Below are 27700 nucleotides of genomic sequence, written 5' to 3'. Positions count from 1 at the left end.
TGGGACAAAGCTCGCAGGTGGGGCAAAGCAAACTAGACGGTTCCACTTGGGGGCTGGATGTAAATAATTAAACAGGTCCGGCGAAAACAAATATATCGTTTCGCGCAGTGTGATAGATGATGTTGCTTATTCAGCGTTCTGGATGAGGAGAAAGGTGTGGTAGACGAGGAAAAAGAGAAAGATCGCGTGGTCCGAAGAGATGGAAGAAGAACGAAGAGATTCGGGTCTCGGTAAGCTTTTAGGACCGCGTTAGCTGGACCGAGGAGAGGGTTCAAGGGCGTGCTGGACGTTTCGAGGGAAGGATGGCGAGGCAATTAGGGGACTCAGCAGGGTGCCAAAATCTTTGCCCTCTTCCTCGTCCCTCCTTCTTCGCGTTGCATCTCCTCCTACGCCTCTGCTCTCGCGTTTCTGTCTCTATCCTCTGTCTATCCTCCTTTTCGCATCCCTCACCGTTCTTACCCTCCTTCTCTTTCTCCTCTTGCTTCTCTATTTCTTTTTTTCTTCTTTTCGTTTTCATTCGAATCGATCTCGATACGTTCTTCTTCCTCTTTTCGAACGAATCAGGAAGAACAAGCGTTCTCGGCCCACCTCTCAATCGTCTAACTAACCGAAAACGCCCTTTCCCCTATGTATCTATATATATATATATTATATGTGTGCGTGCGTGTGTGTATACCATGGTATTAATGCAGGAACCGATGTCCTCGAAGCCACCCAAACGTTAATGTCGATTTTGGGATTTCCAAGCATTTAAAATATTTCGTCATAATGGTTCGACGAAGTCCACGGACATTCTAAAAAAATACTAAGAATTACCTGTAACAGCGTTTTCATCGTTATTATTGTTAATTCACGAGGATAAATTCCCACCAGTGTTTACATAGCGTAAGGAACATAAAATACCTCAGGGTAACAACAAGAAATACAAAGAAAAAATTAAATTTATCTTGGTATAATTCGACAATTTCTATCTTCTCTGGTATCGAAGATCTGTACGATGCAACCATGTGTCATGTTTCAAAGTTACGAAACTTATATTTTCCGTAAAACTGTGTTTTCCAACGTTCTAACCTCTGCACTCGATTTAATTGCAATAGGTTAAATCAGACGGTTCTGACTGCATTTTCAAGCAGCTTTGGCATGAATCGGTAAGATGCGTTTCCAATGTAACTATCACTAACAAAATTGGTATCTATCGTACCGATGTGACCAATAAGTCGATACCCGCTTTCACTTTCAAACCAGTTTCGCGTATTCCGTCTGAAATTTCATCTAAAACGTATCTCAAAATCATGTTTTTCGATCACAAATTTGATTTGATAACAAGAAAAACCATTGATTATTTCTAATTCGAGGATGGTCCGCGTAGATGCTTCTGTAGGTTCTTGTTTCATTTTGATATTTTTTTTTTTTATTAGTACCTTACTCTCGTAAGATATTCAGCTTACTTTTAAAGTATACCTTATGATACCAACGTTTATTACGTAAAAGTGTGGAGTAAAAAATGATTACAAATTCTTATGATTATTTCTTGTGATTTTTTAATTTCAATTATTTCTGTTGTAATTACAAGACATTCGTAATATCTAAAACGTTTTAGAATTAGATATATATTTAAAATATTAACGATAAATAAAACGACTATATAGAAATGTAAAAATAGTTCTCTTAATCCAGAGATACAGGTTTTTATAAAAAATGCACGGAATTAAATACTATCGCTGAGAACACTGAAAACTGAATTACAGAACTATGTCACATAACAAGGAAAACTTTGAAAGCAGATCTATAAGTTTTCGTTTGTAATTAATGTTGTCAAACAGAATTGAAGCTCGTTTTATAACCAAATATTGCCTTGATATTATCTATATATAACAAAAAATTATATATATCCTTCCCTTGATAATCCTTGATGAATGTGTAGATTGGGCTGCATATGCATCTCTAAATTTCGAAATTCCCTGCGCAGTCTATAACCAGTTTTCGCACCCAGATACAACAAACATGTAGTTAACCAATGTAACGCGAATGAAATAACTGCCAAATCATATAACCACGATAAATGGTTAAAGTTTGGAGACATTAACTAGTCTCTACGCCAATATTGCCCTCCAAATATTGGTGCTGCTAAAAACAATAAGGTACCTAAAATTCGAAGGTTATTTGAATGTCATAAACATTTTTTGCTATATCGTCATGATACGATATTGAAAACTTTTATTTACCTGCTATGACACAACGCACAAAAGCAGTGGCTGAAAACGACTACTCGTAATTCAATACAAATTTTAAAGGCTAACAGACTAATGTTAATGCAATCACAGCTTGTGCTAAAAACTAGAGTAGGAGAGAAAGTGTAAAAAATGTTTGCACGATCATTAGCCACCTTGGCAATAACCATACTATAATCAGATAATATTCTTCTGAGAAAATGTGACGACATCTATCAAATTCTTTGTCAAACTGATAATATGGATATCTAAACTGTTCAAAACAATATTCCCAAAGCCCCATATGTTTAAAGGTACTAAAAGTCTCCTGGTAAGATTTAATCCAATAAGGTCTGAAATTAAATTAATTTAACCGTTAAAATATTTGTAAATTAACATATGCTTGTTAAAAATATTCTGTCATATATTAAATAGTACTAAAGACATCCACTATATATTCCAGTTAATTAGTATTGAAACATTAACGTTTGAAAATTATTTATTTATAATTAACAATAAACCTGCAATATATGTAATTACCCCACCAAGTATCGCCGCGTCTAAAAAAAGCATATAATGGACAATTAATAGAGATTGTTCATGTACATTTATATTTTTCACGCAATGTAAATCAAAAAATTATATTGCTTACTCGACTGTTTGTAGTAAACCTCTCATAGTGTTTATCATAGCCATGGCAGCGATGAAAACCGGCAGTCGGCTGTGCAGCGACCATTCAATGTTTCAGTAATGACATTTGTGCCTACCGATGGTTTGCCGTTTTACCGATATGATTGCTAAGAACTGCTTTATCTACGAAAGGCTGCTGCATATTTGACATCCGAGGCTTGCATCTGATAACAGCAAACATCAATGGGAAAGTTGCCGTCTCCACGTAGGTTAGACCAGCTTATCTCCTACGACGAAGGGTATAAAAGATCTGTATCAGCCGAGTTCGCACCTTTACCTTTTCGATATGAAATCTCTCGTGCGTTATTGTTTCCATTGCGTTACCTGTTGTTAGCGTTATCATGTATTATATTATCATATAAGATTTGTAATAGTTGTACCAGTTTTACATCGCTTATTACGGAATATAAGGTTTTAATATACATTCTCGTATGAGTTCTTATTAATAATTAAATATTTTATTCATTTCTTAATCCCATTTCGACAAGTCGAAATTATAGATTCGATGCCCGGCAATATGAGTTACAAGGACCATTGCACGCAATTCTATTGTGAAACAGCACTGAGATGCAGTGTGAACATCTGCATACTGTTAAAAGCCATTCGTTAACCACGAATCTGGGCGCTCCACAGGCAATTTCGTGGATACCGACTATAGGTATCGCTCGTATCCACAGGCCATCTCGTGGATGCCGACTATAAGCGGCGCTCAGAAAGAGTCAAACAGCGGTACAGTCGAAGTTTCGATCGATATGTCTTCGTTATATCGTACGGTAAATATTGATAAGTACCATCTATACCGACTGTAGTTTCGGTCTAAAAAAATAGTATCGATGAAATAGTTCTCAGTTGTACTAACCATAAATGTATATTTTTATACGCTCTAAAACAAAATATTAAAACTATCATCATAATTGTTATCAATCTCAACCAATTTTTTAAAAATATTTAAACTTTCCCTTCTTTTACAGAAAAATAAACAATATTTAGTTAATTAATATAAAATCTTGGTCGACTATCGTAAAAGTTATATCAATACACACATAAGGAAAACTCTTCCTCTTTGCGTTTCCTTGACAACTGAAATACACAAGTAGATGGTCTTTGAAACCATTACGAATTTGTGGTCAACCTTACAGCAGGCATTTCATAGAATTTTTTGCAAAACGAGCGATTAATACGTAATAACGATTGGCTGAAGTAAAACTATCTATTAATATTTACATTTATAACTATATTAAGGAAAAGAGATGGCTACCAGAACGGATATGTGCCGAACGTGTAATCGTGGGATTCACTCTTACAATATACCGGCCAGGGAAGCAGATAGAAAAGAAACTTATACTTTTGTCAAGAGTCCAAGGGCAATTTTGCATGTTCAGAAGAAATATAGAAATCCACCCACGTAAGTTTTCGAAACGTTTCGAAAGATTATAGAAAAATCGCGGCATTTGGTTAGGAAGTCTTTCAAGAGATATGGGCAAGCATCAACGAAATAAATTGTTTCTATTTTTCCATCTATTTTATCATCTTTTTCCATCATATTTGCCAATTTTCAAACTTCTTCTTATATTCTCATGAAAACTTTCTCAATCGCCTGGAACTTTCATCGTATTCCACGTACATATATCAACTCATGAAATCTTTACACAGTTTTCTGACATGGAAAACTGCTACTACGATCGCCTATGTTCGTCGTTATTATAGCTGGCTGTTCTTACGTTTCGCTAATCAATTTCAAACATCGCCACGCACGGTTTCTTACTTAGGACGAACGTGACACTGCGATTTATACATATAATACGAGAGAAACGAAAGGTTAATTTGTAATAGAAAAATGTTGCAAATTTTTATCGCGATAGAGAGGAAGAAACGCGTAAACAACGTTGAACACGATGGCTAGGTTTTTCTTCAACAATAACCATAATATACTTATCCAAGAGAGAGGTGTGACGATTTCCCGCTGATCGTACGTCAAACGTTCGAATATTTTTGCGATATCATAAGCGGATCATAACGCAATAACGTCTATGATCGATATACACAGCAACGTTATTAAAAGGGAAGGAGCGTAGGCAAAAGACTAAATTGACGATTACACGCGATCAGGCAGTTTAAACGATGTCGTTGATCTTTGTTGGAGTATAAATACAGCGACAAAGTAAGTAGAAACGTAACGCGAACGTTTCATCCAGAAGAGGTTGACGGAGGAGGTCGGATAGTTGAGGGGAAATTCTGGTCGCGGTGCTTTGCAAAACACCAACGGACATACGTGGTCATAGTTACCACCGATTTCGAGCCCCTTTAGCATGACTTAGGCATGCGCAAAGTTCGCGATGGTCAGCGTTATTGAGTGGGCGCTGGGTAAAAATATACGTGTAGCATGTCTGCGGTACATATCGGTCGATTCTAAGGACATTGTCCAGTCCGTGAACACGCTCGCACGATTGCGGATCTATTAGTGGTCATCGTGCAAGCGCTCGAGTCGTCTCGTTCTTCTCGATCTATCGTCCTCGATCCAAACCACTGATCTCGATTCACCGCCTGTTTAAAAACAGAAAAAGCAAGACAGATGAAACGTACGTACGTAGAGACCTGAAGAAAACCAACGGCAACCCGATCAATGTACCGTGTGGTTCGAAAATGCGCGGTATAAGTTACCGTAAAACTTCCTGAAAACGCCGACAACATGCCAGCTGGAATTTCCGCGTTGGCGCCCACAGCCAACGGAGATCCCTTTGATCTCGAACGAAAGAATTCTCCGGCATTTACCATTCTTCGGAAAGATGGCTTGGACGCCAATCTGCCTCTTCTTCGTGTGAACGATTGCGGTGAGATGGATCGATCGGTAGTCGATGATTGTTTGGAAAACGTGAAAAACAACCTGTTTGATCGAAAACGTATCAGCAGATCGAACGATCATTTGGTGCAAGCGAATTTGCAATCGAACCAAGCGAATCCATTGAGGAGAGAAGCGCGAAGCAGAAGCCAGGAGAGCTCACGATCGGTGGATAAAATACCAGCGATAAAGCCTAGTATGACCTTGTCTACGGAAGACTTCAACGAAGTTCTAAACGCGAAGCTGAAAAAACTTCAGGAACAGGAGCAAGAGAAGGAAGAGCAGCGTAAAAGCGCAAAGAAGAATCAAATTTTCCGTAGAAAACCATTCATCACGACCGTCAAGACAGGCGAATTTCTGATGCCACCGCCGGAAGTTGCGTCTCTTCTCGGCATCGCATCGAACTCTAACGACACCGAGGACTTCGATAGTTGTCCGCTGCGTTCCAAGTTCAAATCACTCGCGTCGTTAACCAAAAAGCCGGAAGTACGTCATAGCAGCCATATTGCCAGGTGTCCGGTTGCTCTCAAGGCCACCGTCGACTTTACTCTCGGAATGACGAACGCGACGACCATGGCTGCCTCGACCTTGGACGACCGAGCGAAGACCGCGAAGAGAAACGACGCGACGTAAGTTTGCCAACATTTTGGGAAACTTATTCGCTGCGTTTTATCTTACGTACTAGAGAAAAAGAGAGAGAGAGAGAGAGAGAGAGAGAGTAACACGAAAGGGTAGTTAAAGTTTGCTTGTAAAGCGTTTAACAAAGCGTGTCGGGAACGGTAGAAACGAGAAGGTCGTAAATAATTTCGTTGCGTGTAAGCAGGAGACGCTGAAGATCATCGAGTGTGGTTGCGTGCACTTGGATCGTAGATACGTTTGTATACATATATACATACTGATAGTATTGTAACGTACACGTGTGTACAACTTAAAATACACCCTGATATGTAATTCATCGACGCTTGCCCAAGATTTCCAACTTAGCTCGCGGAATATGTAAGGTACCTTCGTTTCCTCCCTTTACAGCGATCAACCGATTCCTTTTGGGAATATTATGTTTGACCGTCGCGTCGTCCGGGGAAGCACGTTCGCCACTCCTCCTATCCTTGTAAGTAACGAACCGAACGAACTATCCGCAACTCGTGCACGTATATGGAAGAATACGTAATTACGCATTTGGCTTAGATCGATGGAGAACAATCGATAGCGGCGAGGCAAGCGGAAGCCAGAAGGAGGAATTTGGCGAGGAAACGAGCTCAAGCACAAGCTACTAAAGCTCTGGTCGCTAGGGCAGGTTCGCCACCGCCGGTTCCTGGTCGCAAGCACGAGCCGGTGCAAACGGAAGTTTACCTCGAAGAGGTGAGCAACGTCGCCCTATCCTCGACGATTCGTCGAACTCCCCTCTCGAGTGTCTTGCAACAGCTCGTAATCGGACAGTGTACGTTATATTTGGCAGCTATTCGACAAACCAGACGAAACCGATGTCGCGACACAGACGGACTACTTCTTGGATAGACCGCCGACACCGAAATATTGCCCGGATAAAGTTGGCCAAGATGCTAGTACTCAAATCGAGCCTGGTGACGTAAGTTGGAGAAAATCCAGACGATTCTTCTTCTTGGAAATGTTACACATTTGATCGGCTATCGATCGTTCGAGCAAACGACCTTACTTTCAGCTGTTCGACTTCGACTTCGAGGTGCAACCGATTCTCGAGATGCTTGTTGGTAAAACGATAGAACAGGCATTGATAGAAGTTCTGGAAGAGGAGGAGATTGCCGCTTTGAGGGAGCAACAGAGGAAGTTCTTGGAACTACGCGCTGCGGAAAGAGCCGAAGCGCGAAGACTGGAGGAACAAGAAAGGAGGCTGAGAGAAGAGAAGGTTTGTACATCGTCGATTAATTGTTCGAAAAGTTTCGTTCTTAAGCATCGCCGTTCGAATTCGTTCGACAGGATCAACGATTAAGGCAACACGAGGACGCGATGATAGCTCGAAAGGAAACGGAAGAACGAATCGCAGCGGCTACTCTTTTAACAGGATATATAGCCGAACTTCTACCAGCGGTTCTGGAAGGTTTGAAGATGTCCGGGTTCCTGTTGGACGAAATCAAGGCTGGTTCGTGAACACTCAAGAACACTGCTACTTTTTGTGAATTAGTTCGTTCAGAAAGGTTTATTAATTTTTCTTTATTTATAATCTTTATCCGATAATTCGATAACGAAAGAAGCGTTCGCCCATTTCTCCCACTTCCTTTTTTTTCAACTAGATTAGCAACAAATCAATTCGTTCTAATAAAAAGCTGCGATATTCGTTTTCACAGATGTCGAAGAGGGTTTCATGCCGTGGTTGATGAAGGAGGTTAAAAAAGAAATGGGCTACATGATCGAGAGCAGGGAATTACTCATGGGTAAATATCGTTGACTTATTACTAACTTGGCCCGACATACTGAGAACTCCCGTTGTTTCGACCGTTCGCGGAGAGACGCGATCGCGAGATAGCACGTCAACGAGAGTTGTAAGTTCCCGTTACGATTAAATAATCGACGCCACGAACTGATCGATTCCCTTATTTCGATTATGATAATAAGGGTAGTTCAATGAAATTCCACAGAATTAACACAAATAAATTAATGTTTATTTCAACAACTTATTAACTAGAAACACATAAATGGAACAAAAAAAAAATGTAACTGCGTTTTGGTTGATAAGTAATGCGCGATATATGAGATGTGTTGACGGTTCGACTTCTCGAAAAGTTCTGAACGCCTTTCGATTTTTTTCGTTTTTTCTGGAAGGCGACCCCCACTACCTTCGGATCACGCCACATTCTTTTACGCGAGGTAACATAACACGGCCACGAGTCGACGTTTTTGGAGGTCGCCCTGCTTAATGAACCATGCGCTTGCCACTACAATGTTTGTTTGCCGGGCAGCCGCGACGATCCGTCTGCGACATTATAGTGCCGCGATCGACAGTTAAGAATATGACCTATGGCAAGCCGCATGGCGTAACACCCGTGGTTCTAGATAATTTCGCTTTCAATTTAAATTATACATTCTCGCAAGACGAACGGTTCTCGAAGACGGTAGAAAGCATACCCTTCGTAAAATACGATTTTTACCTCGCCGGAAGTTTGTTCAAGATTTACAGAGATGTTGACAACACCGACATAAACGTCCTACCCTTTTCTTTGTGTACTCCTAATGACGCTTTTAACCACGAAGGCAGCGCACGATTGCGTGGAAGATCCATTCCATCCATTTCGTCCTTCATAATTTTTTAGGAAGAACAAAGAATTTAAGTCGAAACTATTGGATCATTCCATAAGATCGTGCCGTTTTTCAAGCGGTTATATATGTGTGGCGGATGAAAAGAGAGTTGTTTTGCGTTTCGTCCTGGGACTACCGGTGGACTCGTCAGTAAGCCTATGCCCGGTAGTCCCTGCCTTAGACGTAGAGGGAGTCTCGCTAGGTGCGGTATTTGTATCATGCGCCCGTATATTCGACCACTAGCGAGATAGACAGACTCGTTGTCGTCGTAGCCCTCTGGTGTTGGCGGTTGGTACCCGCGGATCGCCCGGGAGGTATTGCGCCGCGTTGATGTCTCGACCTGTCGGCGTCCTGTTGATACCGATCCGCCACATATGTTATTTTTTTTAAACACCTATGAATCGCTGTCTTAGGTATTTTCAGAACATTCGACATCTCTTGAACTGTCAAACTTCGTGATCTTTCAACAAGATCCCGAATTTTATCTTCGTCCGTCCGAGGAGGACGCCCGGAGCGTTCCTCGTCTTCTAAACGGAAATTCCCAGATCTAAAACGTTGGAACCACTTCCTACAGGTGCGAGATAAAAGCGCATTTTCTCCGTAAACAGCAGATATGTTTTTCGTGGCAATCGTTACAGAACTTCCTTTCCGAAATTCATACAACACGAGATGTCGAAAATGGATACGCGTTTCATTCGTGATTTTTTACCTTTAGAAGTCACTGTGTTCGCTATATTACGATCTTATACCCACGAAAATCTGTTCTAGTCTGTTCTCGATCAGCTAAGCTCAAGTCCATTGGCCCCTTATCGCCGTATGTTTATAAATCGACACATGAAACGTATACGCAAAAGTCGCTACTGTCGCTATCTATCGTCGCTTTAAACAGACCATAAATGATAAATCTGCAACCATTTAACCTACATTCGTAACAAATTTTTCTGTCCTCTTGTAATCTTTCAGAGATCGTCAGAGAAATTCTAGAAAATCGTGCAGAAGCATACAAAAAGCTTGGCGAAGAGTACGACGTCTCCAGGAGAAGGAAACCGTCGATGGATCATATCGAGGATGGTGGAGACGACCCAAATTTCGTAAATTACGAACCACCCGTTATCGAAAATTCAGACGCCGTTTAGTCAACCGAGTCGATCAAACATTCTCGTACGTAAAGTTAACGAAATAAGCCTCCTATACTAATACGTAACGAACTGTCATCGAGCGATCGACGAAGTCGGTGAATTTTTTACTATTCGGATCGTCCTTTGCCAAAGCTTTGATACTCGTTGATCTTGCGACTGAAAAACGAGCATATCATAGTTAGCTTTCGGATTTAGGGACACCTCCACCAGCACCGGAGCAATCCCCATCTCACTGGCTTCTACATTAAGCAGTGTACACAGCTGCGAGACAAATCCATCTCGTCCGGTTGCGCTCCGTGACAGGTCACCGCCGCGTTTTCGATCCCCATAGCAAACACCAACTACCACAGCCGTATTCCACGAAAATCCATCAGAAATTAATTATCCGTTCTCTAATATATCCGTCCGTGCTGGACTTTTAAAAACAATTCTATCTTCTTCTATTAATTCTCACACGTGGAACAATGACAATTCATTAATTACTGTTTCCAGGTTCGTTTCGAATCGAGGAAGAACAACGACGAGTCGATCGACTGAGATTCATAGGAGAACGAAAGATTCGCAATGATAATTAGTTTCACGAAAGATACTTCGATCGATGCAAATAAACGAAATGTTTATTACTTATGTTACTTATATTATATATTACTTGTATCGTATATTACTTATGTTCCTTTTATTTTCCTCTATTCTTTCAGTGTAACTTCTGTCCGATAAACTTTCCCTTCGTATAATTTAGGAAAAATCGAGCTCCATATATTTGTCGTCAATTTATCTTTTTATCTCTTATTGTACACGGAAATGCAGCTGTGCAGGCGATCGTTAAGTCGAAAATACGAACGTCGCTAAAACCGTCCGACGTAATTTCACTTGTCAGCTCGTCTGTTATTTCAGATTACGAAGGTAAACTATGCGCACTTCGGAAGAAACTCGAATACAACGTGCGATCCTATTTTTCTCTCGTATAATTATACATTGTTTCTAACAGAGATAGGTAAAAATAAAAAAGACCAATTCTTGGGAATTTAAGAAAAAAATAAGGTTCATAGCTTCGAAAAATGAAAGTTGTGACAGCAGTAAAATATACTAAACAGGCGCATACCTGGCGCCTACTTTCCAGTTACGGCAAAAACATACTTAAACTGCGATAATATCCATCGAGACGACGGTCTACAGTGAGATCCGTTATAACGAGACGCGACAAAGTGCACGCGTACCGAGCGAAAATTCAAAGTCGATTTTCTCGAAAACAAAGCCTCGAACGAAAAATTTGTATTCTATATTTTCGACTTATTTTTTCGCGTAGAATCCGCTTGTACCATCAGTTACCAACCACCCTGTGTATCTACCAATATACACGTACACTTGCAAATTTTCTTTTTTTACGTTACGTCGTGTGCCATTATATGCCTCTGCTTTCCCCGCTGAAATTTATTCGTATTCATATTCGAAAAGGAGAGGAAAGAAACAGAATGCGAGAATTAAAAAGAGAAGATTCAACGACGTTCTCTCGAAATGAGATAAGATTCGTCGGTACACCGCGAAAGTAAAAAAAACCTGTCAGGCTCAATCAGGATTAAATAGACGATAATAGGATGAGGTTTCACGGTGAATTGAGATCGGCACAGTTTTAAAAAGCCACCCACCCTCTTAAACCACGCACCCCTTCCGGCGATGAACACGACAAGGTGAGGGGAGCCATATCGTATTGGATTAAATTAAGCGGAGTAAGGAGAGGGAGGAATTGTCCCGATACCTTGCATTATATGCACAAAACTCGTGTGCCAAGTGAATCGTGTTTTTAGGGAGATTCAAGAAGGGAGTACCGTGATAGAGTCTAATCGGTCATAGGGGGTTCCTACGCTGTTCCACCATGTGATCCATGCCACCTGTATTTCAGCGCGTTTCTTTTATCCATCAATACGCGGGAAACCTTCGTTGCGAACATTCCTCTCAAAATGATCTCTTTTTCTACCACTTGCGCAACTGCCACTCGATGGTCGGCTTAAGGAACGTTTTTAAAGTAAAAACTAAATACTAAAACGAAATATCGTTAACGTCTACGAATAAGCATACCAGAGGGAAATATTTTTCGAACAACAGTTAGCCGATAATCGAAAAGTTCGATGCTGCGAGTGAAATGGCAACTTGATTAGACTTCGCGTATTTGTCTGCGTTAAATCATCGAATGAGGTGACTCCCTTAAAATCAAGTAAACAATACCTAATGGTATATAATGGTTAAATAGGAACCTGAACGCGGGGTGAAGCATTCTCAGTAATGGTGTTATAGGGTATTCGATCGGCACGTGTCACGTTACAGAACACTCGACGTCGAGAGACACGAGCAATATGTCAACGACACGTGACCGAAGCAACGAAGTTTTAACTGCAACAAATCTCAACGTGCCTTTACATGTACTCGTTGTCATCTTTATCTTTAGATTATTTTTTATCTTTACCACGACCAGCAAACAACTAGTATTTGCAAAGATTCTTGGCAAATATTAACAACACGCGAACCAGTGTCTCGTTGGAAGAGCTATCAGGAGCATATTTTCGACACTTGCAGAACCAAAACGAATCATATTTATAGTCACCTCCCCGTAAAGCCAACCATAATTCAGCCTTTACCCTGTAACATACAACTTGAATTATATCTATAGAATCTCGTGATAGGGCGCTGAACAATAAGATTTGTTACGTCTCTGTGTATCGAAGGGATCGCGCTTGGATTTTCGATGCCACCTAAGGCTCGAAGCCAAAGATTCGCACTTAAGTTTCCCTATCGAGTATTGAAATTCATACTGGTCGTCTAACGATCGAACGATATAAAGAGGCCTCTAAGTAAAATAAAACAGAGCGTACGGACGATGCGTTGAAAAAGGAATGTACGGAAAAGTCGTTGTTGAAGATCTATCGCAGAGCACGTGACGTTGCAAGTGCCTTTGTAAACGTACGGTGATACTACTGTCACAGTACGCGTTGCAAGTAACAGAGCATGGACGCGCAAACTGAACAGGGTGTTTCTTACAGACTTGTTCTGAGCGTCGCACGAGGGGCTGACAATAATACGTAGATGATAATCGCGATATTAATATCGCATTGGGAAGCGCGCACATGCGTGCAAGGGTCCATTGGTCACGGAGGAACACTTGTTCGCTGACTGGCTTGCGGTTCTTTCAATGCACCCTGATTTTAGAAAGAGACAACGAGAGGGTGGAACTCCAAGTTCGGACGATGTCAAAAACTATCTAAGAGACGGACTAAGCCATCATGGAAATGCTATCAACGAAACGCAAAAGAGATTTTTACATTTTAAGTACCACGCATTTCGCGATAAGGAATCGTTCTTCCTTTAAAAAAGGACACAACCTTACAACGACAGGTACAACGGAAGATAACCTTTTTTTTTTTTTTTTTTTTGTACGTGGAGAAATCCTCATGGACACTCCGCTGCTGCAATAATCGCGTAACAGCAGAGTAGTGTCGGACTCCTACCGACTAAAACTCCACGATGACCATCTTATGCGCGTAACGGAAGACAACCTGTCGTGTGTCGACCCTCTGATTTGTAAAACAATCGACGATAATTAATCAATTACGAAGAAACGCCGGCTCGAAACAGAAAGTATAAAAGATTCGAAGAACGCTTGCCGCAACTTAGCTCGGTACGCAATATTATGTGGTTGATGGCAAAAGACCACTTGTGCTTGAGTTTCGAGGGACCAGGACAAGGGTTGGTACAAGGGATGGTGCAGCTTGTGAACACTCGTGTCATTCCCTGGTCCGGCACCGTTCATCCGGGATGAATCACTTTACCAATGGAGAAAATCCATCGAGGAAATACCATGCCCCTCCTTTGATTAGCTTTCCTTCGGTTTAACGAATACGTTATTTTGACAGCGCCAATTTGTACCTTAAAATCGAAACGAAAATTCAAATTAAATGTTTTTTTAATCAGCTTTCCTGTAGATACGTTTGTTCGAAATGTTAATATACCCATCCTAAATACACCAATCGGAGAATGTTTAAGCAGTAATTAATACCGGAAATGTATCACGAATGACAGTCGAGTCCTTATCGGAAACTAAATTGCTGTAATAATTTTTGAAATGTCTCTCTAGCAAATTTAGATAAGTATCAGTAACCTCGGTCGGTACTAGGTATTTCTACTAGACTTACCTGTAACTACGTAACTGGAAACGAGTCATATCGAAGATGGAGGAGCTCATTAGGCTTCCAAACCGTTTTCCAACTTCTTTAGCTGTCCCAAGTTCAAATTCGAAAAGACAACAACTCATCAAGAAGAATTACTGTCCACCGAGAACAGTTTTCGTTAAGTCACGTACACGTATAGACACGTATACGTACGTGTACGTAACTTATCAGGTCGACCCGTCTACTACTTTTTCTCGAACTTATTTTTCGTAATTTATTAATTATCGTAGATTGTTTTACAAATCAGATCAATGCAGAGGGTCGACGCACGACAGGTTGTCTTTCGTTGTATCTGTCGTTGTAAGGTTGTATCCCGCCTTTTTCGAAGGAAGAACGATTCCTTATTGCGAAATGCATCGAACTTAAAAGGTGAAAATCTTTTTTGCGTTTCGTTGATAGTATAAGTCTGTATACATATACGTTATAAGCAAAAAGAGTACGTTTGCGAAAAGAAGAGAATCGGTCATCGGAGATAAGTCAAAATCCAAATTGCAATAGGTTAGCTCGCGAGGAGAACGTAAAGATCGAAGAACGATTAGGTAAATCCAAGCGATATCGTTCGATCACGATGTACGCACGCGTGCGAGAAGAATGAGCCACTTAATTTCCTAATCAACAGTTGATTCAGATGCACCTTTCGGCAGCATCCCCCATCCTCCACATGGGAGCTATGTTGGTTTGCAGCTGAGCCAAACAATGTCCTTTCACATGAGGCTTTTATAGCCCCATGAAACACTCAGTCAGAGCCGGCTCCTGGTGACGGCTGCATGACCTGTACGTATCACGTGCTCCGTGATCACAACCAAACGCGAACCAAGATCGACGATGATCCAGAAAAAAGGTATATAGTTCAGAAGAGTAGATGTAGGAGATCTAGCGTTGAATATCGATATTTTGACCAACTATAAGTTTATAGTGGTAACCGTGGTGCTGAACTATCGAACACGCATGAATCCTTTGAAACCATGAGAAAATTAAACGATACGGCGATAAGTGAAATGTTATGGAAATCGTTCTTATCTACGCGGTTGTAGATACAATGCCTGCATGTACATTTTTCAACGAAATCTTCAAAAAAATCCTTATACATGTCAGAGATTACGGATGGATCACCCATAGACAATAGCCGATTTTGTGGGTCAAACAATACGGCGCTTATGGTATTTGCAATTAGCTTAGAACAAACAAAATAAGAATGTTGTAATCATCGCTTAACCCTTACTTTGCTCGGTTAAGGACATAATATTCTCCTTATACCTGTAGTAACAAATTCATTAGACGTGTTAAACGTCTCGGAATTAGTGAAAATAAGGGTAGTCAATTAGTGGAGTTATTCTTCTTAAGTTCTTCTTCCGATAGGCCCCTTTTCAACGTATCGTCAGTTAACAGTTATCTGAAATAATGAATTACGCGAATCTTGCTAGGTATACTTTACGTTTCCTCGAAATCTCTGAAAAGGCCCACGTCGTTCGTTAACGTTAACCACACCTATATCTACGTTTACACCCCCTCCCCTAGTTGATAAAGCATCAGGATTCGCAAGTCGTAAGCACGTGGGCCGTTTAACCTTTAGTTCTTTAAATACAATTACACGTATACTAACAATGGTATGGGGTGTAACAGTGGAGGGGAGCGAGTGTCTAACCCCCTGATACTCAATTCGGGGTACGAGCCCACCGAATATTTAAGCCACGTGCGGAATGCAGTTCGAACTTAGTTGACAGATCGACGTCGTGTTACCATCATCGAGAAACTTTAATACCAACCAAGATCAGTGTTCGCCATATCGTTTTTGCACGAGATAAAGTATCTAGTGCAGTGAGGAGAATTTGATGATGAACGCTGAAGAGTACAAAAAGATCGTTTTATTCCAAAAATATTTAAACAAACCTATCGTCAGAGCTGCGGGGCCCATTGGAAAAGATTCTTCGACGGAGATCATTGATGTGAAAAAACTGTCTCAGAATAGTGCAACGGGAATTCAGTATGTATGTATTAAAAATACAGTTTGTGATATCGAAATAGACTGCCGAAATAGAAAAGTGAATTCGTGTAAATTATTTCAACTGCATGGATGAATTGCAGGTTGAAATTATCGATGCGGAAGGTCGCCTGATTTGCGTAAATAAGCTGGTGACCACTCCTTGCTGGTTAAAAATCATCGAATTTGCAAATGACTGTCAAGCCTGTAACGTGCTCTTAATGACTACAGCCGAAGGTGTAATACTGAAAACGATAAGGGACATAACTCCCGGTGAACCACTGCTGATGTGGTTTACCGAATATATTCTCGCTATGTTGAATATACCATTCTTGTCACCATGTAACATACAAGGTAAAGCATATATCAGCAAATAGGACAGAATAAAAGTAAGAAGCAATGGAATTGCGCAAACAGCGAATAAGCATTTTGTAAAATTGTCCCAAAGACGTGTATATTGATTTTAGATCAGACTCGCTATATTTGTCACATATGCAACAACTTGTTCGAGTTCCCAAATCCTTTGAAGATACACTTAGCCCTAAAGTGCAATCGACTGGACAGTAGTCATCTCTGGACGTTGCTAAGCAAAGAATTCAACTTGTCGCCGAAACCAAGCTTGTCTCTCAACCTGTTCCCCAATCCGACTTTCAAATTCGAACTGACCAAATTGCCGCAAGCTCCGCCTGTCAGGGTATCACCGATCACAATAAAAACCATAGATAATACCGTTCAGCTTGCAAATATCAATCCATCGCAGTGTTCCGATCAACCCTCTCCATCCTCTTCAAATGCGCTATCTTCTAATTCTTCATCCACCACGCAAATTTCACCAAGCAAACCAGCACCATCGACAAGAGAGCCGTCTATAACGAAAGATACACTTCATCGACAGTCTGCTTTCCAGCCATACTCAAATCAAGGCAGCATCCTTAAGAAGATCCATCCACTAACAAGGAACGAGACTGTTTTAACGCCCTACAATATGCAAACGACTGTCGCACCGATCAGTACCGACGTCCATGCAGCACAAGTGGAAACCATAGTCAGCAATCTCGGTAAATCGAAGCAAGGACACTTCTGCATTTATTGTGGAAAGGTTTACTCGAGAAAATATGGTTTAAAAATCCACATCAGGTCAGTATACCGTTCAGAGTTTCGTTTCATCTAGTATCTAACTTACGCGCTCCAAGTTTTCGACTTTCTTCTCAAAGGAATCATTCTCTATTTTCGACGAATTTCTTATCGAAAAGTTCATCACGAAAAATATTCGTGGAAAATTTTGCATTCTTTCTATTCACAGAACCCATACCGGTTACAAACCCTTAAAATGCAAATATTGCCTGCGACCATTCGGAGATCCTAGCAATTTGAATAAACACGTACGGCTACACTCGGAGGGCGAAACACCATACAGGTGTGACTTATGTGGAAAAGTTTTGGTCAGAAGGAGAGATCTTGAGAGGCATTTAAAATCGAGACACCAAGAAAACATAATCGATAGTACGGATACTTCGTCTGATGGTGCTGACGTTTAAGTAGAAAAAGAGGAGATATTACACGCCGCAATAGGCTTATAGAACTCTAATCATCTTTGACGTCATATGTAGTTATAAACAACAATTTACTCATATGTAGTTATAAACGGAATTCCCCATGAACGTCATTTATTTTATAAGTTATCGTCGAAGCTGATGCACTAATAGGAGAGCTGGTTTCCTTATAACAAATTTCATAGTCAAAAATTAATTATTTTTTTAATATTCGAAGTAGTTGTAAATATTTTATTATGTAAATATTTAATTATAACAAAAAATTTTAATGGATGCAGGATGTTCGATATAAAAAAAGATATTTAAGTACGCATCATAGGATATGTAACGACACTCGACGAGCAAATACTAAGTAGTACCAGATACTAAGTACTCGATACTAAGTAGTACCAGACGACGACGACAACGCAGTGGTTAACTTAAATTAACGCCTTAACTTACGAACGTTCGGGACTCGGATTCTCAAGTCCCGACGATCGGACTCCGATTTTTCTTCCACGCATCTAAATTAGGAGAAAAACCGGAGTTACCCCAGCAGAAATCTATAGCTAGCAGCTGTATTACCAAGGACAACACTTTTCAGAAAATATCATGCATTATGCATGGTAAGAACGAACGAAACAACAAAGTAACGTCGAGGCTTCATTGATGCTGATAATTATTCGTTGTGATACATAAAGCTCTGATTAAAGTATAAGCCTTTAAGGTAATTTCTTTGATGTTGTTTTTAAATAGCTAACAAGAAATTAGAACCGTATGTAAAATATGTAAAAATCGATCTAGATATAAGATGTATTATACAAATTGAATGTATTACATACATGACACCAGCACCTGCTAACACACATGAAGAATTAATAACGGCACAGCCATGTACATATATACATACATACATACATACATACATACATATATATATATATATATATATATATATATATATATGAACACTGTGTGGTTAAATAAATAATTACAAGTAACTCACGTGTGAAGTTTTTTTCTAAATGCAAAAGTTTTGTTAATTTTGCATGTCAGAGACACAGATTGAATTTCTTGAACACTTTTATTTCAATCAAATTAATTATTTTCGTTAAGAGAACTTGAATTCGCGCAGCTTTATTTAAATCTAGCAACTGTAGGCAATAAAGAGGACGTTACTGAAACATTTCGATAGTAACGCCATCGTTTGAGCATAATAAAAACCTTGTCATCTGTACTACTTGGTACTATGTATATGTATTAATTGGTTTGGATTTCGTCTGCCTCCTTGCAGTGGCTGATACCAATTTCTACTTACATCTTCGATAACTGCCATAACGTAAGTATTTACAGTATGGAGGATATTTAAATAAATCTAGAAGATGAATGTATTGAACTTGCAGTCAAATTTAATTGCCTTCCATATATGTATCTTGTCTCTTTAACTCGTTTAAATGTAAGAGATGAACAATACATGTAGATCGAATTGTGATGTAACCAGTTTCAGTTATCATTTTATACAACTTTACATAAAACTTCACGAATAATTTTTTGTTACAGTATATTAAAATGGCTACTATCGCACGCAATTTACGCCCTTATTTAAAATATATTCGTAATCAAAAAAGAACTTACGCCGATGCACCCGTTAGCAATGAAATGAAGTTTACATTGGCTGGGGCTAATCAGGTATAAGTGAACACATGGTTTTTTCATGTACATATTCTTTTAAATTTCAATTTTATGAATTTCTAATGAAATTGTGTTACAGGTATTTTATAATGAAAGTGTGATTAAACAAGTAGATGTACCATCATTTTCTGGTTCTTTTGGTATTTTACCAAAACATGTTCCTACCTTGGCTGTATTAAAACCAGGCGTAGTCACAGTATACGAGGAAGATGGGACAGTCAAAAAAGTTTTTGTTTCTTCAGGGACGGTCACTATAAATGAAAACAACAGCGTACAGGTATATATTTGATATATTATATTATTTAAATAAGAGCAGCAAACTGTTAAATAGTTTTTAATGTTATTCTACCCTAAAATATTGCAAATTAAAAAATATTGATAGATTTTGGCGGAAGAAGCTCATCCCGTGGAAAATCTTGATGGAACTGCAGCTAGAGAACTTCTTAGTAAAGCTCAGCAACAGCTTTCATCTGCATCGTCGGAACAAGATAAGGCTGAAGCAGCAATTGCGGTTGAAGTTGCAGAAGCTTTAGTACAAGCTGTGCAGTAAACATTGTGCAACTATTGTATATATATTAAAATATCAAACTGTATAACATTAAATCCTTAGGCAACATATTTTCCATGTTTCTGTCATACTCCTACATGAAAATACAGTAATATCAAAGCTATACAGCTATATTATATATACGCGAGCGCGAGCACGCCTGTGCGTGTATATATATATATATATATGTATGCATACATGTAATCAAACTTATTACAGAAAGAAAATAACAATACGTACTTTTATGTAATAATTTATTACACGTTAGTAAAATTTTATTTAATCAAACAATCTTTTTTCCATAAGACATACTTTAAAATAAGTTTTGATTTTTTGTTACATTTAACAAGTACTTTTAATACAACAAAGACTAAAAAATTTCTGTGATTTACTTTGTAAGCAATTCAAAAATTCATATATTTAACAACATTAACATTATTTTCATACTTCGTCACACTTTTTTTTATAATTAATCTCCTTAAGTTGATGAATCACTTCCCTTCTGAGCGTTGTACATTAGAAAACAGTTGATAAACAATAAATATTTTATTTTTTCAACTATTAATATGTTTAGTACATCACACACTCGCATGGTCACAGATAATTTATTTTTTCTAAATACTACATAAATCCATAAATATTGTTGATTCCCAATATTACATGAATTTAAGTATCTTACAACAATCATTATGTATAAGAATTGTATGTACATGGTAATTGCACATTAAAATATGTTATACCCTCGTCTTAATATACAAATATCAAATTTGGCATTTTCGTTTCTTACAATGACATTTTTCTATTTTTTACAGCACACAATGCAATTTTTCCTTTTCTATAAACTATTCAAAACTATTTAACAGCGATGTACATTTAAAAACTTTTAAGTAAAAAATCTACAAATAAATTGACATACTTTAAAAATATATAACATTTACATATTGCATCTATATAACAAAATCTTGAAACATAATACAAATATATACACACAGTCCCATACTCTCGATTGTTCTAGACAAAATTTTTAAACATTGACATTTATAAGAAAAATTAGCTTATATATTACGATAAATAACAGATTCTTATTCAATATTTATGTAAAAATATTTCTTTCGACATGACTAGTTACACACTAAAGTATTTGCCTCATTGGTTTTTTGTTAACTGGCACTTCATTAATGGGGATAACAATTTTTCTCTACAACACGTTATACTGTTAGTACTTTTACAGCAATTACGACTGAATACTTTTTGCAATTGCTGCAATGTTTTTAAACAAATCACAACACAACAAGACCCACAACCACCGGGCTCATTGTCGCAAACACATTCGCTTTGTATACAGGACACTAAATCATCTACTATTTTCGATGAAACGTGCTTTTTAGCCATTTCAGGAATTGTATTGTTTGAGCAATTTTGACAATTTTGTAGATGATCACATTTACAATCAATACATTTGCATATATCTGCTTCGGCTGTAATCTCCTGTAGGATATTTCTACTTTTTTTTATTTTTATTCTATTTTCGCTTTCTTTATCTTTATCGTTCTCCTTACAACATGTGACTTCGGTACATTCGGTATTAATGTTTTCCACGTCTACTAAATTTACATTATTTACTTGTAGTGGTTGCAAGTCATTTTCTATCTGTAAAGGATACGGTTCCGGTTCAACTAAGTCGACTAATGAGTGAACCGCTGTTGGAAAAGCGTTCAATTCCGACCAGGACTGCCGCCTTAAAGCAGATGGGGTTGCCAATGCCATGACATCTATCCAGGGAGAAGGTATTTCCTCCTCGGATGCTATGGCTAGTTCAATAGCTTCCGACTGCGTAGTTGTAATAACATTACAATTCAATACATGTTCAACTTCATTAAGAGATCCAGTTCGTAAACTATCATTAATAAATGGTAAATTTCCTATCTCACTATCAAAGAGTTGAGTCTCACTAGAGGAACTAATTATATTTGATACATGACTAGTAACAGAATTTGTGTTGTACAAAGTCGCATTATTGTTTTCAGCAACCGCACTTACATTTGTTTTATTATCATAAACTTTCTTAGCAATAGTATTGTCATTTACATATTGTTGCACATCACTTGTAAAATTCGTTCCTTCTGAGATGTGAACAATAGTATTTTGTAGGCCGTCTTGTATAATTTTTTGCTCCAAATTTAGTGAATTGGACTTATTTGTATTATTTGCCTTGCTATCTTGCACTTTCGTTGAAGGATTAGAACTATATTGTTGATTTTGCTCCCGTTGTAAATTCGAATTATTTACGTCATTGAATATTTTAAATTTGTTATAACTTTCATTATTATTAAAATTATCAATTGTATGCCCGGTAAAATTATCTATGACAATATTTTCCGACGCAAGAACAGTGACATTTGTTGATTTATTTAAATTTTCAGCATCTTTGTTAGTGATGTTATAATCAAGTTCTTTGGTTAGTCTGTTTTGATTTAAGATATCTATCATATCATTTGTAGAAGATGACTGATCATTTGGATTTTCAATAGATAAATAAGTAATACTTTCCTTATTTTGTGTATTGCTAGAAGATAACGGTATAATGGCATAACATGGCACATTTGTATTTCTCGACGTTATTTCATCAACATCGATTTCGGTTTTCAATATCTCACTGTTTCTTTGGTTTCTGTAATCATCTTTATTGACTTCATGTTTCTGTAATAAAGTAACACAATACGATAGAAACATTGAAAACTGCATAGTAACCCTGCAAAATTTGTTATGTACCGTTTCGTCGATATCAGTCGTTCTCTTATGAGTCTTCAAGTGACTCTTTAAACTATGAGGTGTGGTGAAGGATCGTTTGCAATTGCCTACAGTACATACATAAGGTCGTTCTCCCGTATGTGTTCTTCTGTGCGTTTTCAAATGATGTGATGCTGTAAAAGCCTTACCACATCCTTTTTCCCTACATCTAAAAAAATAATGTTTTTATCCATTATACATATTATATGCATATGTAGTCTGCTTTATGTAATTCACATTTGATATAAGATAGAAGAGATTATACAAATTGAATAGTGCAAAACCAAATCCATAGTTTTAGTGTTTCAGTTGCAATTGTATATTAAAATTTCAGTAATGTGTGTTTATATTCAGCACATAGCTGAAGATGAAAATCAGTTGAAAAGTATCAAAAAACATACTTGTAAGGTCTTTCTTGAGTATGAGTACGTATATGTTTCTTGAGATCACTTAGAGTAGTGAAAAATTTAACACATCCAGTCTCTTCGCAATTAAATGTGTTGCCACTGTGAAGTCTTTGGTGAGCTCTCAGTCTGTAAAGGGTATTGAATGCTTTTTCACAGCCTTTGTGGTTGCATTCAAATGGTTTCACTTTTGTGTGTACTCTAATATGAATCTTAAGGCTGTACGACGTAAGAAATGCCTTGCCACAACTTGGTTCTGCACATTTAAATCGATACTCGCCTGAAAGTTTTGAGAATTCCTTCCACATAAAAAGTTTGCTGGGCTACCTATTGCTTGCAGTATCTGAAAGCCATGCAGGTCGAAGCGTTCCCTTTATACCAGCATTGATGACTTTATAACCAATAGAAAGTATACATGAAAAGTTTGTAAAACATGAGCAGACTTTATACCTTTTTATTCATTAATAACAAGTACCACACCAATTGATAACATTTCATAAGCTTACCTTATTTTCCTCAGACTTAGCAGGCAAAAAGAAGGAAAGACAAATTAATATAAACATTATACTACAAGCATAACATGCAAAGCATATAATAATTTTATTTTATTACACAAATAAGATAAGAACAATTTTAAAGCATTACCATTGATATTTTAAATAATTGGGAAGTATAAAATAAAATTATCATGACATGCTGCTACATATAAAGCACATTAGATATTAATAATATAAAAGATCTTTTTATTCCTTGTTTATACAAACTTAGTAAAAATTAACCTTTTATGAAAAATCTATGTTTTATTCATAAATTAAGATATACGCATACATAAAATTTTTACCTTTATGTGTTTTCATATGGGTACGTAGATTACCAACTGTACTATATGTCCTATTACAACCTTCATATTCACAGGTATATCGACCAATATGCTTCTGATTTGCATCTGGAACTATGCTTTGAATTGCAGTAGTTGTATGTGAAGATTTACTTGTTGAAATATCATCTCGGCCAGAATGGATACGCATATAAATTTCATGAGGATTGATTGAATGTATTGACCTATATTAATATATATTTATATACATATATGTCATGCCAACAATTGTATTTACATTATTAATAAAAATACTTTGAATGATAAAATATTAATTGCCACACAGTAATACAAAAGTATACGAAATTATTAAAATAGTAACACAAGTTATTAAATATAAAATGCACTTAACTGAAAAAATATATTCTGAACTATAATTGAAAGAAAATGAAATTAATTAAATTTTGTATAATTAAATATATTCATTAAAAACTCCAATAATGTATAAAGGACTTTCGTTCACTGTATAAATACAAAATTTTACACTGAAAAGCAAAAATCTAATTTCAAAATACGTTATATATCTTATATCCTTATAAGGACGTCATACAAAACACTGTTTGCTGTTACAAATTAAGAGGTTAATAATTTATATCTTACTCACTGATTTTCTAATATTTGTATCTAGCTCATATAAAGGAAGTTTGTATTATAAACAAAATAATAAATATTAAAAGTTTATGTGATCTTACTCGGTAACATTATTATTTGATAGTTTTTCGTCTATAGGAGCATCGTCATCGGAATACTTCTCGTAATCAAATACACCACTTTCTTCATACACTTTCCCAAAACTGGTTAAATCTAAACTATCATCCAGACAATCTTGAAGATCATGTGTCACGAGAATGTTATTAAAGTTCTCTTCGATATCATCGGCATTCCCGATTTCTTGAAATTTTTCGCCTTCCCACGCCGCCATACTTTTCTTAGCTGTACAAACAAATCATGAAATAACATTAAAATAGATGCGTTATTAAAAATACTACAATTTTTTTAAGTTACTCGATCGTTATATTAAATATTTTCTTTACCATCAGCCATATAATATATATTTACTCTAGAAAAATTTACTCTTTCAATAATTATTAAAATGTAATATTTATATGTTATATAAAAATACACTAAGATGTATAAAATACTGTAACTTGCATTACATTTGATTTTAAATATAATTACTATGGCGATACATATTATAATCTGATTTTGTATCAAATATTTCCTCTCTGATGGAATCGAATCGGTAACGTTGAAATTGACACAAAAATAGTCAGAATGCCATCAGCGCGGCGGGCTCTAAAACTTTTAGAATGTGTAACAGAGAAATACATTGGATGCTAAATCTTATATATTTTATATATTTTACGTATGCTAAAATTACGAGATATTACGTGTATTTGCTACATATTACATCTAAAAAAAGATTTGTCACATGAAAACAGCCTCGACGAAAGATTCAATGCACCAATAATAATGAAATACTGAAAGATAGCAAAAAATATTATGTACCTCTGAAGCATTATATAAATATACATATGTATAATAAAGTATTTAGTGGCACTAAATCATAGTGATATAAAGATAGAGGTAGAGAAAGAGTTGAAAAAGCGATACAGGAATAGAAGAAGAACACTGCATAGAGACTTCTTGCGTCCTTGTCTAATAACACACGCACACTCGTATAGTAAATCTATAAGTATAATACACTGATCAACTGTGCGACGTTAGTGTCATGCCTAATTAGACAAGAATAGAAGACGCCTCTGTAGCGTTCTCTTTCTGTTCTCATATCGCATTCACTTGCACGGTAACACATGACTTGCGTATTCTTTCGCGTATCTTTATATCATCTCTCTGGACTAAAAGGGTGTGAGGTGTAAACAAATTATACCAAAGAAAAAGTATTGAATAGGTAGTTTCATCACGTTCTGTAAATTGTATTTAAATATCAGCTGATCAAGCATGTGTTTTAAAAAAACACCACGAATTCTTTCGATACAAAGTCATGTAGTATCTGGTTACGTTGGTAATAAAAGTGCAGTATTTCCTTTACAGGTAAACAATATGTTCTTTATTATAGAAACCATATTTTTATCACCGTCTTATCACCAATGTTTTATCAGTAAGTTCATTCTTTCGTACTTTAAAAATGATTTTCATGCTTCATTGCATGTTTATTTAATAATTACATGAATAATATTTTTAACAATAAAGTTGCAATCGCTTGGGCACAAAATAAAAAATATAAAATCATAATCTGTTCTATTTAGCTGCTGGGCTTTGAAGTGGATGCAATTAATTCTGTTCAGCTTTCCAATCATACTGGCTACAAGGTCTTCAAAGGCCAAGTACTAAATGACAAAGATTTAGGTAAGATAAAATTTGTTTAAAGAATGTAATCAATAAAAAATAGTTTAAATATTTCTTAAATTTATACTTTAATTACTTTACAGTATACTTTACTAAATTTATACTATAATTACTTTACAGAGGAGTTAATAAATGGTTTAGTACAAAATAATTTAGATAATTATACTCATTTACTTACTGGATATGTTGGTTCTGCTTCATTTTTAAAAAAAATAGCAGAAGTAGTTCGTGTATTAAAACATAAAAATCCAAATCTTATATATGGTAAACAATTTACATAAATAAGTAATATTTGTTAAAAATATTATTTTATTAATCATACACTTCTTAATAAAAGTATGTGATCCTGTTATGGGAGATAATGGAAAAATGTATGTTCCTGAAGCATTGAAAGAAATTTATAGAGAAGAAATAGTACCATTGGCTGATATTGTAGTACCAAATCAATTTGAATTGGAGTAAGTTATAAACATTGATAAATCTAATATAAATTAAATGTATAATATCATTTTAATTATTATAGATTATTAAGTAACATAAAAATCAATACAATGTCTGAATTACAAGATGCTGTAACTGTATTACATAAAATTGGCCCCCAAACAGTAGCTGTCTCATCAACAGAAATTAATGATAAACTAACAGCAATAATTAGTACAAATAAAGGTAATGAAGTAATTAAGATTGACACTTAGACTAAATAAAATTTTTGAAAATACCAAATTCATATAAAATTTATTTTAATTTCAGAGAATAAATTAGTAAAAATCAATATTCCAAAAATACCAGCTAGTTTTACAGGTTCTGGAGATCTTTTTGCTGCTCTATTTTTAGCTCACACATATTTGCAAAATGATATGAAAACTGCCATTGAAAAAACTGTAAATTCTTTATACAGTGTCCTACTAAAAACTTATGAATATTCTAAAGGTATTTGTTCTTCATCATTTCCTTATATAAAGATATAAAATAAATGGTAATAACTTTTTTCAAAATTTTTACTAGCATGTCAAGATAAAGAATCCCAACTTGCAAGAAAAATTGAATTAAAATTAATACAAAGCAAGAATTATATTGAAACTCCAGAAATCTGTTTGTTTGCTGAAGTAATTGTATCAACAAATTAAATGGTCAAAACC

At 36.7% G+C, this 27700-nt stretch overlaps 5 protein-coding genes and 1 pseudogene across 10 annotated transcripts; 4 read left to right on the top strand and 2 right to left on the bottom strand.

Annotated features, from left to right (window-relative positions):
* Positions 1–1644: 1644 nt before the first annotated feature.
* On the bottom strand, positions 1645–3042 carry LOC117234632 (annotated as a pseudogene).
* Positions 3043–5502: 2460 nt separating this feature from the next.
* LOC117234559 (radial spoke head protein 3 homolog) lies at positions 5503–10741 on the top strand. Of its 2 annotated transcripts, XM_033495912.1 has the most exons (9): positions 5590–6368; positions 6766–6847; positions 6925–7098; positions 7196–7324; positions 7418–7621; positions 7693–7855; positions 8061–8147; positions 9973–10170; positions 10641–10741. In XM_033495912.1, exons 1-8 carry the CDS (start codon positions 5590–5592, stop codon positions 10143–10145), a joined length of 1791 nt encoding a protein of 596 aa, XP_033351803.1. In that variant the 3' UTR covers positions 10146–10170; positions 10641–10741. The 2 variants fall into 2 exon arrangements, with proteins under 2 accessions (XP_033351804.1, XP_033351803.1); XM_033495913.1 differs by lacking the exons at positions 9973–10170; positions 10641–10741 and having other exon boundaries at positions 5503–6368; positions 7693–7910; positions 8061–8145.
* A 4715-nt stretch (positions 10742–15456) lies between these two features.
* LOC117234631 (zinc finger protein SNAI2) lies at positions 15457–17887 on the top strand. The gene is made up of 5 exons (XM_033496025.1): positions 15457–15528; positions 16183–16356; positions 16454–16703; positions 16817–17486; positions 17653–17887. Exons 1-5 carry the CDS (start codon positions 15457–15459, stop codon positions 17885–17887), a joined length of 1401 nt encoding a protein of 466 aa, XP_033351916.1.
* Positions 17888–19105: 1218 nt separating this feature from the next.
* Positions 19106–20191, top strand: LOC117234551 (ATP synthase subunit delta, mitochondrial). The gene is made up of 4 exons (XM_033495900.1): positions 19106–19220; positions 19442–19570; positions 19653–19850; positions 19956–20191. The coding sequence occupies exons 2-4, from the start codon at positions 19451–19453 to the stop codon at positions 20121–20123; spliced, it is 486 nt and encodes a 161-aa protein (XP_033351791.1). The 5' UTR covers positions 19106–19220; positions 19442–19450; the 3' UTR covers positions 20124–20191.
* A 295-nt stretch (positions 20192–20486) lies between these two features.
* LOC117234546 (zinc finger protein 148-like) lies at positions 20487–25509 on the bottom strand. 5 transcript variants are annotated; one of them, XM_033495883.1, is made up of 6 exons: positions 25339–25509; positions 24884–25124; positions 24156–24376; positions 23312–23594; positions 22893–23079; positions 20487–22820 (listed from the first exon to the last, which is right to left on the bottom strand). In XM_033495883.1, exons 1-6 carry the CDS (start codon positions 25343–25345, stop codon positions 21267–21269), a joined length of 2493 nt encoding a protein of 830 aa, XP_033351774.1. In that variant the 5' UTR covers positions 25346–25509; the 3' UTR covers positions 20487–21266. The 5 variants fall into 5 exon arrangements, with proteins under 5 accessions (XP_033351774.1, XP_033351773.1, XP_033351776.1 ...); XM_033495882.1 differs by lacking the exon at positions 25339–25509 and adding an exon at positions 25226–25250; XM_033495885.1 differs by lacking the exons at positions 24884–25124; positions 25339–25509 and adding an exon at positions 23821–23835 and having other exon boundaries at positions 23312–23657; positions 24156–24282.
* A 431-nt stretch (positions 25510–25940) lies between these two features.
* Positions 25941–27689, top strand: LOC117234550 (pyridoxal kinase). The gene is made up of 7 exons (XM_033495899.1): positions 25941–26246; positions 26462–26561; positions 26682–26825; positions 26899–27019; positions 27085–27227; positions 27312–27491; positions 27567–27689. The coding sequence occupies exons 1-7, from the start codon at positions 26154–26156 to the stop codon at positions 27686–27688; spliced, it is 903 nt and encodes a 300-aa protein (XP_033351790.1). The 5' UTR covers positions 25941–26153; the 3' UTR covers position 27689.
* Positions 27690–27700: the final 11 nt, after the last annotated feature.

This window comes from Bombus vosnesenskii, unplaced genomic scaffold (genome assembly GCF_011952255.1).
Source record: "Bombus vosnesenskii isolate JDL3184/JDL3185 unplaced genomic scaffold, Bvos_JDL3184-5_v1.1 scf7180000013305, whole genome shotgun sequence".
In the NCBI taxonomy this organism is placed as follows: domain Eukaryota; kingdom Metazoa; phylum Arthropoda; class Insecta; order Hymenoptera; family Apidae; genus Bombus; species Bombus vosnesenskii.
The sequence above is the reverse complement of the archived record's forward strand: the minus strand, read 5'-3'. Positions and strand labels throughout refer to the sequence as shown.

Excerpts from the sequence above, each read along its gene's own strand:
- LOC117234559 (XM_033495912.1), top strand. The coding sequence starts at position 5,590 with ATGCCAGCTGGAATTTCCGCGTTGGCGCCCACAGCCAACGGAGATCCC. Across the intron at positions 6,369-6,765 it reads GCGAAGAGAAACGACGCGAC|CGATCAACCGATTCCTTTTG; the intron begins GTAAGTTTGCCA and ends CTCCCTTTACAG. Across the intron at positions 7,325-7,417 it reads CTCAAATCGAGCCTGGTGAC|CTGTTCGACTTCGACTTCGA; the intron begins GTAAGTTGGAGA and ends CCTTACTTTCAG.
- LOC117234631 (XM_033496025.1), top strand. The coding sequence starts at position 15,457 with ATGTCAGAGATTACGGATGGATCACCCATAGACAATAGCCGATTTTGT. Across the intron at positions 15,529-16,182 it reads CAAACAATACGGCGCTTATG|TGCAGTGAGGAGAATTTGAT; the intron begins GTATTTGCAATT and ends TAAAGTATCTAG. Across the intron at positions 16,704-16,816 it reads GTCACCATGTAACATACAAG|ATCAGACTCGCTATATTTGT; the intron begins GTAAAGCATATA and ends TATTGATTTTAG.
- LOC117234551 (XM_033495900.1), top strand. The coding sequence starts at position 19,451 with ATGGCTACTATCGCACGCAATTTACGCCCTTATTTAAAATATATTCGT. Across the intron at positions 19,571-19,652 it reads CATTGGCTGGGGCTAATCAG|GTATTTTATAATGAAAGTGT; the intron begins GTATAAGTGAAC and ends ATTGTGTTACAG. Across the intron at positions 19,851-19,955 it reads ATGAAAACAACAGCGTACAG|ATTTTGGCGGAAGAAGCTCA; the intron begins GTATATATTTGA and ends AAATATTGATAG.
- LOC117234546 (XM_033495882.1), bottom strand. Across the intron at positions 24,377-24,883 it reads TCAAATAATAATGTTACCGA|GTCAATACATTCAATCAATC; the intron begins GTAAGATCACAT and ends ATATTAATATAG. Across the intron at positions 23,080-23,311 it reads ACTCAAGAAAGACCTTACAA|ATGTAGGGAAAAAGGATGTG; the intron begins GTATGTTTTTTG and ends TTATTTTTTTAG.
- LOC117234550 (XM_033495899.1), top strand. The coding sequence starts at position 26,154 with ATGTGTTTTAAAAAAACACCACGAATTCTTTCGATACAAAGTCATGTA. Across the intron at positions 26,826-26,898 it reads AAATCCAAATCTTATATATG|TATGTGATCCTGTTATGGGA; the intron begins GTAAACAATTTA and ends TCTTAATAAAAG. Across the intron at positions 27,228-27,311 it reads AATAATTAGTACAAATAAAG|AGAATAAATTAGTAAAAATC; the intron begins GTAATGAAGTAA and ends TTTTAATTTCAG.